Raw genomic sequence first — 17,074 nt, 5'->3', positions numbered from 1 at the left:
AACCCTACGAAATTATCCCTCTTCCTCCTCCTCCTCCTGTGCCACATTTTCTTCCATCATCGCCAGGAGCATTTTTTCAAGGAGGCATAGAAGTGGGATAGCAACACTGAGAATGGCGTTATCGGCACTAGCCTTGTTGGTGGAGTACTTGAAACAGCGCAACAAGGAACACAGGTCTCGCATGAAGGCCCAGTCATTTGTGGTGAAGTGGTGCTGTTCCGCCAAGCGACTCACCCGTGCGTGCTGCAGCTGAAACTCCACTATCGCCTGCTGCTGCTCGCACAGTCTGGCCAGCATGTGCAAGGTGGAGTTCCACCTTGTGGGCACGTCGCATATGAGGCGGTGAGCGGGAATGCCGAAGTTACGCTGCAGCGCTGACAGGCGAGCAGCAGGGTGAAAACGCCGAAAGCGCGCACAGACGGCCCGCACTTTATGCAGCAGCTCTGACATATCAGGGTAATTTTTAGGGAATCTCTGCACCACCAAATTCAGCACATGCGCCAGGCAAGGGATGTGCGTCAAACGGGCTAGTCCCAGAGCTGCTATGAGATTTTGCCCATTATTGCACACCACCAGGCCGGGCTTGAGGCTCATCGGTCTGTTGTTCAAGGACCTTCCACAGCTCCTGCACGGTGTGGGGTTTGTCCCCCAAACAGATAAGTTTTAAAACTGCCTGCTGTCGTTTACCCCTGGCTGTGCTGAAGTTGGTGGTGAAGGTGTTACGCTGACCGGATGAGGAGCTGGTAGAGGATGAGGAAGCAGAGTAGGAGGAGGAAGCAACAGGAGGAAACTGAAGCGGCCTGCAATCCTCATTGGTGGAAAAACATGTGCCAAACTGCTATCCGCCTCAGGCCCAGCCGCCACTGCATTTACCCAGTGTGCTGTTATGGAGATATAATGGCCCTGACTGTGCTTACTGGTCCACATATCCGTAGTCAGGTGCACCTTGCCACGGCGTTGCGCAGTGCACACCTGATTTTGTCCCCTACTTGGTTGTGCAGTGAAGGGATGGCTCACCTTGAAAAGTAGTGGCGGCTGGGCACGACGTACTGTGGGACAGCCACCGCCATAAGGCCTTTAAAACTATCCGTCTCCACCAGACGGAATGACAGCATTTGAAAGGCCAGTAATTTAAAAATGCTGGCATTCAGGGCTAGGGATCGCGGGTGGGTAGGGGGGGTACTTCCTCTTTCTCTCCAGCGTTTGGGAAATGGAGAGCTGAACGCTTCCGTGGGACATTGTGGAGATGCTTGGTGACCCAGGTGATCCTCTGTTTGCGGGGTGCTAGGTGGCACTGTCACTCCAGAGGTGGATGAAGAGGCCGCGACTGCAGCAGAAGAGGAAGCAGGAGGAGCTAGAGACCTTTCTTGGTTTTTGAGGTGTCTACTCCACTGCAGCTCGTGCTTTGCACTTAAATGCCTGGTCATGCAGGTTGTGCTCAGGTTGAGAATGTTTATGCCTCGCTTCAGGCTCTGATTGCACAGCGTGCAAACCACTCGTGTCTTGTCGTCAGCACATTGTCTGAAGAACTGCCACGCCAGGGAACTCCTTGGAGCTAGCTTTGGTGTGCTCGGTCCCTTGCTGCGGTCGGCAGTAGGAGTCGTACTGTCTAGAGGACGGCCGCTCCGCTTTTGCACCCTGCTCCCTCTTCTGCTGTGCTGGTGGCTCTGTGCGACCACCGCCTCTTCCTCCGAACTACATAGGTTACTCGCATGACCTTGATTCCATGTGGGGTCGAGGACCTCCTCGTCCCCCACATCATCTTCCACCCAGTCTTCACCCCTGCCTTCCTTGTCGGCCTGCACACTTTCTAAAGCCCCAGCAGTTGGCACCTGTGTTTCGTCATCATCCGAGACGTGCTGCGATGGTCCTCCCATGTATTCATCTTGAAAAATAAGTGGTTGGGCATCGGTTCACTCAATCTCTTCTACTTCTGGGGCAGGGCTAGGTGGATGGCCCTGGGAAACCCTGCTAACAGAGTCATCAAAAAGCAGAAGAGACTGCTACATGACTTGGGGCTCAGACTGCTTGGCTGATTTGCAAGGGGGTGAGGTGAAAGACATCGGCTGCAGGTGCCAACTGTGTTCTTTCAGCAGGAGACTGGGTGGGAGACAATGTGAAGGAACTGGATCCACTGTCAGCAACCCAATATACTATCGCCTGTACTTGTTCAGGCCTCACCATTCGTAGAGCAGCATTAGGCCCGACCAAATACCACTGCAGGTTTTGTTGCCTACTCGCACCTGAGGAAGGGGTTTCACTTGTGCGTGTAGCTGGCACAGATCTACCACGTCCTCTCCCTGCAACAGGAGCTCCACCAGCAGCACCACGACCTGGGCCACGTCCCTTATTTGACGCTTTCCTCATATTTTTTGAATTTAGGATCTTGCCCTAAATGGGTGTTTAATTAATAGTAGAATAGAACGACAGTATGTAAAGGGTGTGTCTCACACGGTCTGAACCAGTGTAGGCCTGAAGTAAATATTTCTTTGCAAAAAATGGCTGTATTTCAAATGGCTGTATTTCAAATCCCTGAATCAAACCCCTGTATGTAGAGGGAGTATCTCACAGGGCCTGAACCGGTGTAGGCCTGAAGTAAATATTTATTTGCACAAAAGGGCTGTATTTCAAATGGCTGTATTTCAAATGCCTGATTCAAACCCCTGTATATAGAGGGGGTATCTCACACGGTCTGAACCAGTGTAGGCCTGTAGTAAATATGTCTTTGCCCAAAATGGCTGTATTTCAAACGGCTGTATTTCAAATCCCTGAATCAAACCCCTGTATGTAGAGGGAGTATCTCACAGGGCCTTAACCAGTGTAGGCCTGAAGTAAATATTTCTTTGCATAAAAGGGCTGTATTTCAATTTGCTATATTTCAAATCCCTGAATCAAACCCCTGTATGTAGAGGGTGTATCTCACAGAGCCTGAACCAGTGTAGGCCTGAAGTAAATACTTCTTTGCACAAAATGGCTGTATTTCAAATCCCTGAATCAAACTCCTATATGTAGAGGGTGTATCTCACAGGGCCTGAACCAGTGTAGGCCTGAAGTAAATACTTCTTTGCACAAAATAGCTGTATTTCAAATGGCTGTATTTCAAATCCCTGAACCAAACCCCTGTATGTAGAGGGAGTATCTCACAGGGCCTGAACCAGTGTAGGCCTGAAGTAAATATTCCTTTGCAAAAAATGGCTGTATTTCAAATCCCTGAATCAAACTCTTATATGTAGAGGGTGTATCTCACAGGGCCTGAACCAGTGTAGGCCTGAAGTAAATACTTCTTTGAAAAAATGGCTGTATTTCAAATGGCTGTATTTCAAATGCCTAATTCAAACCCCTGTATGTAGAGGGGATATCTCACACGGTCTGAACCAGTGTAGGCCTGAAGTAAATATTTCTTTGCCCAAGATGGCTGTATTTAAAATTTCGGTATTTCAAATGCCTGATTCAAACCCCTGTATGTAGAGGGGGTATCTCACACGGTCTGAACCAGTGTAGGCCTGAAATAAATATTTCTTTGCCCAAAATGGCTGTATTTCAAATGGCTGTATTTCAAATCCCTGAATCAAACCCCTGTATGCAGAGGGTGTATCTCACACGGTCTGAACCAGTGTAGGCCTGAATTCAATATTGGTGCACCAAATGGTGGTATTTAAAATCTTTGAATGTAACCCAAATGTATTAAAGGGAACCTGTCACCGGGATTTTGGGTGTAGGGCTGAGGACATGGGTTGCTAGATGGCCACTAGCACATCAGCAATATGCAGTCCCCCATAGCTCTGTGTGCTTTTATTGTGTAAAAAAACCAATTTGATACATATGCAAATTAACATAAAAGAGTCATATCTTACTTGTGTGACCAGAGAAGAGTCATATTTTCAAGCTCTGACTCATCTCAGGTTAATTTGCATATCTATCAAATCTTTTTTTTTTAAAACAATAAAAGCACAAAGAGCTATGAGGACTGGATATTGCGGATGTGCTAGCGGCCATCTAGCAGCCCATGTCCTCAGCTCTATACCCAAAATCCCAGTGACAGGTTCCCTTTAAGGGTGAATCTCACAATGACATCTGCATCAAAGGCTGCCAACTAAATTTTTTGTGCCCAAACGAGTGTTTGTTTAACAACTGAATTTGACAGCAGTATATACCGTATTTTTGTCCCTATAAGACTCACCGGCCCATAGGACGCACCTAGGTTTTTGGGGAGGAAAATAAGAAAAAATAAATTTTTAACCAAAAGGTGTGCTTTGGTGGGTTTGGAATTAATGGTGGTCTGTGGATGGCACTATTATTGGGGATCTGTGAAGGACACTGTTATGGGGGGATCTAAGGATGACGGACACTGTTATGGGGGGATCTGTGGATGACGGACACTGTTATGGGGGATCTGTGGATGACGGACACTGTTATGGGGTGATCTGTGGATGACGGACACTGTTATGGGGGGATCTGTGGATGACGGACACTGTTATGGGGGGATCTGTGGATGACGGACACTGTTATGGGGCGATCTGTGGATGACGGACACTGTTATGGGGGATCTGTGGATGACGGACACTGTTATGGGGGATCTGTGGATGACGGACACTGTTATGGGGTGGATCTGTGACGGACACTGTTATGGGGGGGATCTGTGGCTTGCACTGTTACAGGGGGATATGTGGCTGGCACTGTTACAGGGGGGATCTGTGGATGGCACTGTTAGAGGGGGGATCTGTGGGTGGCACTGTTATATATGTGCCATCCACAGACCTCCCCACCCCATAACAGTGCCATCCACAGACCCCCCAGCCCATAACAGTGCCATCCACTGACCCCCCCAGCCCATAACAGTGCCATCCACAGATGTCCCCCATAAAAATGTCATCCACAGATCCCCCCCCCGCCGCTCCAGTATACTAATATAAAATGTCTTATTCAATTAATAGTTATTCAATTAAACATCCCCACCAACTCCTAATAATACCGTACATCCTAACCGCTTCAGTAGAATGCAGGCAGGCCGGGGTGGCCGGCGCGTCACTCACTGATGTCACTTGCCTGCGCCGCCTGCTTCATTCATAAAGTAGGCGGAGCAGGCACGTGACATCAGGGAGTTACGCTGCCGCCCGCCCGGCCTGCCTGCATTCTACTAAAGCGGTTAGGGTGTACGGTACTATTAGGAGTTGGGGGGCATGTTTAATAAGTATTAATTGAATAAGACATTTTATATTAGTATACCGGAGCGGCGGGGCTATAGTACACTGACTGCACCGCCCCGCCGCTATGGCCGGCCCCTAGCTCCTCCTCCCAGTTCCTCCCCCGCTCGCTCGTACATCGCAGCTTGTGATGTAAAACTCCCAGCATTCGCCCAATAAGACGCAGGGGCATTTTCCCCCCATTTTGGGGGGAGAAAAAGTGCGTCTTATGGGGCGAAAAATACGCTAAGCCTGTAATTTCACACGTGCTGATGCTGCAAGGCCTGAAAATAGTGTTTTTTGTAAAAAAAAAGTGTGTTTTTCAAACCCCAGAAAATGATGGGTGTATTTCTAGCTTAAATTGCACACTGACTAATCAAGATGTTGTAGATTGCCAAAAAAGTGTTTTTTTTTTTGTAACAGAATATGAAAGCTGTATATATTAAACTTGAATTTAACACTTGCAGATATGAAAAATACTGTTTTTTGAAAGAAAAAAAGTGTGTTTTTCAAACCCCAGAAAATGATGGGTGTATTTCTAGGTTAAATTGCACACTGACTAATCAAGATGTTGTAGATTGCCAAAAAAGTGTTTTTTTTGTAACAAAATATGAAATCTGTATATATTAAACTTGAATTTAACACTTGCAGATCTGGAAAATACAGTTTTTTGAAAAAAAAAGTGTGTTTTTCAAACCACAGAAATTGATGGGTGTATTTCTAGCTTAAATTGCACACTGACTAATCAAGATGTTGTAGATTGCCAAAAAAGTGTTTTTTTTTTGTAACAGAATATGAAAGTTGTATATATTAAACTTGAATTTAACACTTGCAGATCTGGAAAATATTGTTTTTTGAAAAAAAAAGTGTGTTTTTCAAACCACAGAAAATGATGGGTGTATTTCTAGCTTAAATTGCACACTGACTAATCCAGATGTTGTAGATTGCCAAAAAAGTGTTTTTTTGGTAACCGAATATGAAAGCTGTATATATTAAACTCGAATTTAACACTTGCAGATCAGGAAAATACTGGTTTTTGGCAAAAAAGTGTGTTTTTAAAACCCCAGAAAATGATAGGTGTATTTCTACCTTAAATTGCACACTGACTAATCCAGATGTTGTAGTTTGTAAAAAAAATGGGGATTTGCAATGTCCCAAAAGCTCAGATGCAGTGCTGGTGCACTGAGCTTGCATAAAATGGCCACCACCGCCGCCACCCACCTAACTAACAGAATTATAAAAGTTATTTTTCTTTTTGGTCAATGGCCTTAGGGCAGGGTAAAACTATTGTGTCCTGCACCCACACAACTATTTCTCTGTAGATCGCTGAGTTAGATTCTCTCCTATTCTCTCCCTGAAATCACAAGTCCAGCAGCATCCTCTCCCTACACTTGTAACAGCAGACTGACGTGCAGCGCTACTTGACCCAAGCTTATATAGAGCCTGGGTCACATGCTGCTCTGGCCAATCACAGCCATGCCATTAGTAGGCATGGCTGTGATGGCTTCTAAGGTCAGACAGTTAACCGCTAGTTCATTGGCTGCTCTGCAGCCTTTCAAAAAGCGCCAAGAAAGCGCCGAACACCGAACCCGAACTTTTACGGAAATGTTCGGGTTCGGGTCCGGGGTCCGAAAATCCTAAAGTTCGGTACGAACTCGAACTTTACAGTTTGGGTTCGCTCAACCCTAGTAATTGGTTAACATGGGCAAATAAGCAAATTTTCTTTTGCACCACTTTTGATAACTTTGCCCCATTATGTATCAAAATGTAATTTTTCCTGTTAAGAACAAAGAACACTCTTGGAAGGAGACATAGGAAGGTAATTTTTAAAATGATGTGTAACATACAGTATGCTATACACATTGTGAGGAATGCTAGAATAAAAGGCTATTACTAGGATCTAGGGCCAGCTATAAAGCCAAGAAGAGGAATCTGTCAGACTGTGGAGGATTAAATCCACATAATGGTACAGGTGACATATATGGGAGGAGATCCCAGATATGGTGGGTCTCATTTGGGAGGAAGGAGTCTAGACAGCTCTTGTGAACCTTGGGAAAATGGTGAAAAGTTGCCATTACTGAATTTTTCATATACATATATACTATTCATATACTCTTCTCGTTTAGGAAAAATTTCCTACATTTCTGCTTTTTGGAGAAAAGGATGTAATTCCCCAATATAGTCAGTAGTGAGATCTATAGCTAAAATCTCAGGGAGGTTATTGTTTTGATCCTTTTTAATCAAATTAATAAACGTTACGTTTTTAAGGGGTGTTTTTCTTTTCTGATTTCGTTAGCTATATTTCCCTTGTCTATTATAAATTATTCCTGGTAAAAACGGATCAGGTCCCGTGATTACACTGTTGCCTACTGGTTATGTTTACATAAAGAGCTCTAATTAATTCTGCTCTGAAACCAACAACATCCATTTCTCTTGAAATGCGCAGCCACCCTCCATTCATTTCTATGGGGCTGCCAAAAATAGCCAAGCACTGGCTCGGCTATTTCCGTCTGCCCCATAGAAATTAATGGGAGCAGGGGCCGTGTGTGTGCGGTGCTCTCCCATTCACTTCTATGGGAGCAGCGCTTGGTGGTGGATAGACCCCGGGAAATCCGGGGTCCTCCAGCCACAGCTCTCCCTGCTCCATTCTCGTTGTAGGTGCGGGTCCCAGAGGTCCCAGAGGACCCGCACCTATCAGACAATGGGGGCATATCCTAGCGATATTCCCTCATTGTCTGTGATGGGAATACCCCTTTAATGGGTAGCAGAGTACTGTTCACACAGCACAATCTGCTACCCAAAAATTATGACTGATCTTTCCGCACCAAATATAATTTCACCTAATCAACGAGTATTTTTCTCATTTATTGGGTGTTCTATTACACCTTTATATGGGCATTTGCATGAATGTTTGTTTCCAATAGTTAACCAGAAAATTGAACCGTGTAAATCCAGCATTACTGATGACCTATGCTGAGCCTTCTAATATTATATAATAAAATTTGACTTATTTCAATAGTTTCATTAGCATACTTTTAAGAGAATAAAGCTACCCAGAAGGCAGGTTACACTTTTCATTATGCTATAATATAACCTCTTAATTTACCGGTCAACTATTTAGTTTATGTTCTGAAAACCATAAGCAAAAAAAAATGCTTTGCAAAGTTTCATTCAATTAAGAAGGCTCTGCTGTATGCAAATAGGATTAACACTTTACAAAAACATTAAAACGCCAATTACCTCATTTATAATGATCCAGTGACAGTCAAAGGCAACCAAATTAGTCTCAACGACCTGCAAAAGAAAAACAATGAGTTTGAGTCAGCATACAGGATAAGCAGGGCACATTCAATCATGCAAAAAGAGAAAAAAACATTTCGCTGGTAGAGCTTTGTCATTCAGATTTTAGTTGATAACCTTTGCAATACACTGTCATTTATTCATCTTTCTTTTTAATTAGACACTAAAAACTTTGCCACAATGGCGAATAAGACATTTTAAGGCCATAGAACAAAGAGCATTTCAATAACTGGAGAATATATAGTTTGTAAGGCTGAAAAAAGATGTATGCCCATCCAGTTCAGCCTATCATTGCAGTTAAAAATTGGCCTCAAATATGCAAAGTGTAAATAGGGGGGTTAGGAATTAGGAAAATAAGTAGAATGTTCTGTAATTTAAAAAATTGAAAAGTAAATATTGTTTCATTTTCTTGTGTGTATTCTTCACCTTAAATACAACTGATCAGTGGGAGTTAGTCAGACCCCCACTGACCTGATATTTATGACCTATCAATAGGTCATCATTATCAGAATCTCAGAAAAGCCTTAATGACTGTACTATGTGACTGGTTGTCACATGTTTTGGGTTAACTCACAAATAAGAATAATCAGTCATTATAAATGATATGACTCCCCTGTTGCTTCATACTGGCCAAAAGGACTTAGGCCTCATGCACATGACCGTATGTATTTTGCTGTCCGCAAAAAATGGATCTGCAAAAAAAACGGATGACATCCGTGTGCATTTTGTATTTTGCGGAATAGAAAAGCTGGCCCCTAATAAAACAGTACTATCCTTGTCCGTAATGCGGACAATAATAGGACATGTTCTTTTTTTTGCGAAATGGAAATACGGACACAGGGAAATGGAATGCACTCAGAGTAACTTCAGTTTTTTTGCGGACCCATTGAAATTAATGGTTCCGCATACTGTCCGCAAAAAAAAATGGATTGGACACGGAAAGAAAATACTTTCGTGTGCATGAGCCCTTAGTGTGTGTGTGTGCGGGGGATTATCTATTTTCAAAAAGTGCAAGCTAGATTTCACCCCCTTTATTAAGACTTTGTTATTTCAAGGTGTCTACATTAGTGATGGATTCTCACTGTCATTTTAAAGCATTGTTTACTATCTGATTGATACAATACAGCAGTTTTTTTCCCTGCTAACCTTTAAAACTACAAATTACTTTAGGAAAACCGATGTATCAAAGAATTTACTTGTTTGACAAGTCTACAAATTAAAAACTAAAAGTTAGTTTAATTGAAAATAATATTTCAAGAAAATTGTTTAGCATCAAGTGAGGGAAATGTAGCAAAATCAGCATTTACAAGAAGAGACACTTTTTGAATCTACACAAAGAAGGTTATTACACTTCCAACCATGGATAATAGTTTAACTGCCAGAAAAACAAAGGAAATTAAAATTTTGGATAATTTGGTATACCTGCAACTTGTCTATTAAGTAGTGCCTTTCAGTGAGACTTTTAAGATGTGATTTCCTGTTTCCTTCTAGAAGATACATTTCAGCATATTTGGTTGTGCTGAATTTACTGCAAATAACCCTCCCATTGACCACCATAAACATTGCTCACTGACCAATGGATGCAAATAATATTATCTTGCATGCCACCATTTCCCTTGTTATCTATTTTACTTTTATATTTCCTTCCTTTTCTCTCTATTCTCTCTTTTTATCACCCATCTTATGTCAGACTTTGCATTCCCATGCATCTATTTAGACTTATTCCCAAAATTTTCCCAATTAATCCGGGAGTGGTCAGCAATTTAACAACTTATTAAAAAGCTATTTCTAACCTCAACCTACACTCACTACAAGATTATAGATGCCTTAGGGTAAAACGGTAAAACACATCCGGCAGGCTGTTCCGGGTGGGGAACAGTCTGTCAGATCAGTCCTTGCCAGGCGTAGCTGTGTGCTGTTGGCAATCCATCTGGCCCCATTGACTATAATAGGGTCCGGCAGACATGCCGAGGAGTGGCCAGACTAATAGCACTGTCCGGACGGATTGCTGGAAGCGCACGGCTGCGCCTAGCAAGGATGGATCTGACAGGTTGTTCCCGGCCAGAGCATCCTGCCGGATTTGTTTTGCTGCTAGTGTGAAAAAAGCCTTAAAAGGGTTATCTCAATTTAAATATCATATTCATTGTATGGATCATAAAAAAAATTAACAATATTTGCAATTTTCTTGCTGTTAAAAAGAACAATCCAGTGAAGAGTTATGACATTACATAGTACGACACCATCTTGTGTTCAAAGTATAAATAAATATGCATGTTCATCTACTGAGTTGAGTGCTGGTGAACATACCTGGTCAGTCCCCTTCTCCCCCCTCCCCATCCATGTCTCTGCAAAGCGATTCTCTGTTCACAGCAAAGCAATCAATAAAAATAGCTTTCTGCCATGCTTGTCAGGGAAGAAACAGAGGCTCTGCAGGAACATGGCAGTATAGCTGAAAAGACTCCTTCTACAGGGAAAGTAAGAAGGTACTACATTGTCAGCTGTCAGAAGAGGAAGGAGCGTGATTCTGTCCAGAGTTAACCCACAATAATGAAAAACATATTTTCACACTCGCATTTTGGCTTTCCGTTTGTGAGATCCGTTCAGGGCTCTCACAAGCGGTCCAAAATGGATCAGTTTGCATTCTAATGCATTCTGAATGGAAAAGGATCCGCTCAGAATGCATCAGTTTGCCTCCGTTCCGTCTCCATTACGCTTTGGAGGCGGACACCAAAACACTGCTTGCAGTGTTTGGTGTCATCTGATGAAACTCAGCCAAATGGATTCGTCCTGGCACACAATGTAAGTTAATGGGGACACATCCGTTTTCACTGACACAATCTGTCACAATAGAAAACGGATCTGTCCTCTATTGACTTTCAATGGTGTCCAAGACGGATTCATCTTGGCTATGTTAAAGATAATACAGACGGATCCGTTCTGTATTATCCATGACAGATCCGCACAAAACGCGAGTGTGAAATTAGCCTAACTATTATGTTGCAGATCTGGTACTGCTGTAATGTTTCTGTTTGCTTTTCTGTTTGCTTGGTGTCCAGATCTTAGAACATTGTCATTGGATTATATCTTCCTTAGTGCACCTGGATAGTCTACATGACGGTAAGATGATCTATTCTACAGTGATGCTACCATAGTTTGTCTGTTAATGTTAGCATTAATGTTTAAAGTATATTATTGTATACTTTCTCAGCTTTGCAAGTATTATATCCACATAAAATCCATATAGTGTAGCCAAGCTCAAAAAATACTACTAAAGTCACCAGAAAAATAAGTACCTACGCAATAGAGCTACCCAAAGGAGTTGCTCCTAATGTAGGTATTCATTTCTGATGACTGAAAAACCATCCATGTAGCAGATACCACAACTGGACTAAAAAAATATCCACTGTGAGGGCTGAAATAAAATTTTGTAATATGCTGGCCTGATAAGCATTGAGGAATATTACATGCATTCACCATCTTTATTTATAATGTTTCATGGAGATCTATGTAGGTACATACGTTGCCAAGTGATGTTACATCTCATTTTTAAGTTCATTGTGTTTGTTCCCTTGGATACCTGATCTTTGATGATGGCACTCACTCAGCTCCACCTTACATGTTTTACACAGCAGAGTCCATGATCAGTGACCACGGCATTTGAGCAGTCAAATACCCAAATCACTCACTGATTAAACAAAAGTGACAAGATCTCGGGAGCCATTCTGTTGATATTGCATCCCTGGGACCTCTGAAGGCTCTGAGGCCTGTCATAGCAAAGTTTTATTGTAATTTATTTACTTTTTTTATTTCAAAGTAAAAAAAAAAAAAAACATATGACTATGTGAACATGAAACATAAATCAGAAGTCACTTCACTCCAAAATTCAGGGAGTTAAAAAAAAATAAGCAAAATGAAAAATTGATCAGGAAGGGGTTAATAAAAAACAATTTTACTAAAATTAAATGTGTATTCACTATAATGTAGTGAAAACTATAGCTATATTTTTGTACCAGTGAGATAATAAGAAACAAGTTGCACAAAAACTTTATGAATCTGCTATCTTTTACTCTAATGACTTTATTTACTTTCCTTAATGATGCTGCTTTGTATTATAGTTCCAAAATATTTGAAGCACTATATCACATTTAAAGGCTGAAAATTCTGCCATTGCTACTGCATTCCAATATGCCAATATGTGACAAATATTTTATGAAGAAGGATGATATGAGCTTAAGGCTGAAGCACTGATCGCTGAAAGAAAACTGGAGGAAGCATCTGTAATAATCTATTGTCTAGAAGGCAGTGAATTTGTTTGCATTAGTAATATGGATGGTTATGCCCAACAATTCATTGATCATTATTATGGCTAATCAATACTGATGATCAGGATATCTTAAACACAAAACAGCAGATGTGATTAGTTGTCAGATTCTATAGAGCAAAGCCATTACGGGAAGATATTACAGCGAGCTAAAGTCACTCAAGTAAAGTCTACAGATGTTTTTCATTTTTTGTCACTTGAAACTTGGAATTTATAATGAGCTGACATCCTGCTATGTTATTACGTTTAATTCTATTTAAATCTATTTCACTGAGAAGAAATACAACATTGAAAGGATTATCTCAGTTTCAAGTGTGTGCTAGATGGTAAAATTGAATCGACTTTAGTATAATATTAAAAAAAAAACAGCAGTCTAGACCTTTTAAAGCCAAACTGCTACTCAGTATTATAATAAGATATGCAGTAAAGTTCTAGGTTTAGGTTTACACATTACACAATTGTGGCTGATCTGATTAATTGTAATAATAAAAGGGTTTTTTGGTAAATTGAAATTAGTACCTATCCATAAGTTAGGGGATAACTAGTGTAGAATGGTACACCTCCAGAGTATGGGACAAGTTATGGCTACTGCAATCGCTTGTCCCCATACAAATTCATTGGTTCTGGGCAGCAGATCGCTGTTTACAGAGCACGCTCAATGAGCACCCGATTAACGAGAGCTTGCTCATTTATTGGGTGATTGTGGGCACAATTATAAGAGCCAATTATTGAGACTGAGCATTTGTATGAACGCTATTTCCCAATAATCTGCCAGATAATAGCCCAGTGTAAAGGCTATATTATCCGTATATTAGCAATAAAGAGAATTACATTCACCCCTAAGCACTCTCTGCATAGGTGCAATAACATTAAATGGAAGTTAAGCTAAGATAATATTTATACACAGATTCTTTTTAGATATCTTTATAACCAAAGGCTTTTTCTAAGTTTCTAAGAGCTGTGCATGAGTTACTATGCTATAGCGATGACCGGATTTATATCATCACCTCTTAAATTTGCCTGTGGTGAATGTGAAATGGCCAGGGCCTTTCTTTTGTAGTCAGCTGTCATTAAATAGAACAACAATTGCTTTGGAACAAAAAGGCCACAGAAAGGTCTATTCCAAGGATTATTCCAGTATAAGACCTCTCCTTTTCTCAGTAATGCGGACACATATGAACATGGGACAACAGAGATGCCTTCAGCTTCCAAGCGAACATTTAACAGGTCAGCTAGTTTTATAGGTACAAATCTGCTGACAGATGCCCGTTAACTTTACAAATTCACATTGTTAGCTTTTCAACACCTTGACTACTTGAATGTATTTAGATCAGAGATGAAAAGTGTCCTCAATTCCATTTCTGACAAATATTTTTTTGCATTCACAGTACAAGTTCTTTGCACATAATAACAAAGAAATCAAGTTCATGACATACAGAATTAAACTATTACAATTCAATAATTTTGTGCATCGGATTAACCCCTTAGTGACCGGCCTGCTTTGGGTCTTACTGACCAAGTGTTTTTCTTCCTTTATTCATCGTCGTGTTCCAAGAGCTATAACGTTTTTATTTTTCCATCTATATAGCTTTATGAGGGCTTGTATTTTGCAGGACAAGTTGTAGTTTTTAATAGTGCCATTTCTGATTTACTTTTATTAACTCTTTCTGGGAGGGAGATGGGAAAAACAGCAATACCGCCACTGAGTTTTGTGTATTAACACCACATGTTCATGCAATTCCTTAAACATGAGCTGATTTAGGTGTTGTATTAGATGAATCATAACACAAATTGACCACTTAGTTTTTATTTTTCCATCTATATAGCTTTATGAGGGCTTGTATTTTGCAGGACAAGTTGTAGTTTTTAATAGTGCCATTTCTGATTTACTTTTATTAACTCTTTCTGGGAGGGAGATGGGAAAAACAGCAATACCGCCACTGAGTTTTGTGTATTAACACCACATGTTCATGCAATTCCTTAAACATGAGCTGATTTAGGTGTTGTATTAGATGAATCATAACACAAATTGACCACTTACATGGATATTATGACACTGGATTAATTTGCACAAATGCTAGATCTTCAACTTCAATCTATTTTTAGATGTCAAGAAGACATTAGCCAGTGTTTCAAACTGTTAGTTGGTATTATACTTTCAGATCCATAATTTTTTATGACAGCAGTTCATCTGTCTCAACTAATAGACTACTATACTGTTCCTACAAATAAGACCTGGCTTTCCATAGAGAATTACATAGCCCCATGTGCACTGTATTCTTTGATTCTGTCTGCTGAAGGATTGTTGGTTACAAGGCAAGTAGACAATTAGTTAATCTGCTGACTAAAGCCATTTTTCTAAACTGGTTTAAAGCTACAGCCTCAGAGTTCCTTTCTCCATCACCCATTCAAAAAGAGGATATTATTGACAAAGCCACTTAAGCTTTCCTAGAGAGCGTTACCTCTAATATTACACATTCCAAATTGTTTCACTAACTTCTCATTAATGAACAGTATTGTATTCTTGCTCTGGAAGAGTCTGCAAAAATTTCTGGAATCCACAACTCCCATTTTTTTATTTATTGTATATCATTAGAGATGAGCAAAGTTATAAAAACTTAGATTCGGCTACTTCGCAAAATTTCACAAAGAAATTCACTTTGTGACTAATTACTTTGTCACGAAGCACATTTCTTTGTAAGTAGCGGGCGCAGACGAGGAACGTGATTGCGCCTTGCCTGTCACGGACGTTCCCACGACAGGTGGCAGGATATCGGTGAGACTGGCAACATGTGGTTTAATCTGACATGTTTTCGTTTTGGATCAAATGACATCTGTGTTGTTTCTGGTGCTTGCCACGCCTTCTTTCCCCAGGTGTGGCTATTAGGGTCATTTAACATTCTTTATTTATAGTTGCTTTTCCCACAATGCTATGCTGTTTATAGCTTCTGTTTGGACCTTTGGATAGTTTGTGGTTAGATCTCGACTGAGTTCCTGGTGCTTCCATTGCTCCTTTGGAATTAAGTCTTTCCTTTCCCTTTTGTATTTTGTTTGGGTTCTGTGTGTTGCATTTCCCTATTGTTTGTATTAGGCCTGAAGGAGACTCCTGTTTGTCCTTCCTTTTGGAGGAACAGGTAGTCTTGTCTCTGCCATTAGCACCAGAGTCCTATAGGGCTAGAAACGACTCAGATAGGACGCAGGTATTCCTGCATATGAAGTCACCTACCTTTGGGGTCTGTTCATACTGGTAGTCAGTCAAAATTTTGGTTAGGGTTTTAACTAGGAGGTGTCCATTTTCTTTCCCTACTTCTCAGGCCTGATTCCCTGTTCCCCCCTTCCTTCTTATGCTCGGTGTGGTGTTTCCCTCCCACACCGAAGCGTGACAATATAAACAGCCAAAACCGTCATTTTTTGTTTGTTTGTGTGCAGCCATGGATCATATTGCTGCACTGGTAGGTCAGCTGCAAGGGCTGTCTTTGGAGGTAGCTAACCTCTGCAAGACTGTCTCGCAGATTCAGAGATCACAAGCTGTTAGTCCTGGTGGTAGTGGTGGAGACCAGGCCTATCTGGACCCTGAAATTGTCCTCCCGGACAGATTTTCTGGGGGACGTGATAATTTCATTTTGTTTAGAGAGGCGTGCAAACTGTATTTTAGGTTACGTCCACACTCATCTGGGGATGAGAAACAGCGAGTCAGTGTGGTTATATCCTTGTTTAAGGAGGATGCACAGTCATAGGCTTTTTCTCTGGCGACCGGATTGCAGTCTCTCCGGTCTGTAGATTAATTTTTTGAAGCATGGGTCTTATCTATGATGATCCAGATCAGACCACTCTAGCCGAAACCAAGCTGTATGGCCTTCGTCAGGGTGATCGTTCCACTGAGATTTATTGCTCTCAGTTTAGGAGGTGTGCTACGGATACGGAGTGGAATGATCCTGCCCTCCATAGCCAGTTTTGTCAAGGGTTATCAGAGAGGCTGAAGGACGCCTTGGCTTTTCATGAAACCCCAGTGTCTCAGGAGGCTGCTATGTCTATGTCTCTTGCTATACGCATTGATAGACGCCTGAGAGAGAGATCTAGGGGCCCCCACTCTCAGGACATATTATCACATGATGTATCGTCCTCCTCTGACACTTTGGGTGAAGCTACTCTTGGGTTTATGTCTGGGGACAAACCCATGCAATTAGGGGGAGCTACTCCTGGATCCCCTTTTAAGCATACCGGTAATAGGAAGGGAGTATATTTTTTCTGCGGACAAAAGGGACATTTT

At 41.6% G+C, this 17,074-nt stretch overlaps 1 protein-coding gene across 2 annotated transcripts in view; it reads right to left on the bottom strand.

Moving 5' to 3' along the window:
* GRID2 (glutamate ionotropic receptor delta type subunit 2) overlaps window positions 1–17,074 on the bottom strand; it is a 1,570,293-nt gene that overhangs the window by 723,205 nt on the left and 830,014 nt on the right. For both annotated transcript variants that reach the window (XM_040418160.1, XM_040418161.1), the window contains one exon: window positions 8,424–8,477. In XM_040418160.1, the coding sequence (XP_040274094.1) occupies window positions 8,424–8,477 (54 nt within the window). The remainder of the gene's footprint in view (window positions 1–8,423; window positions 8,478–17,074) is intronic.

Source organism: Bufo bufo, chromosome 2, assembly GCF_905171765.1.
Source record: "Bufo bufo chromosome 2, aBufBuf1.1, whole genome shotgun sequence".
In the NCBI taxonomy this organism is placed as follows: domain Eukaryota; kingdom Metazoa; phylum Chordata; class Amphibia; order Anura; family Bufonidae; genus Bufo; species Bufo bufo.
The sequence above is the reverse complement of the archived record's forward strand: the minus strand, read 5'-3'. Positions and strand labels throughout refer to the sequence as shown.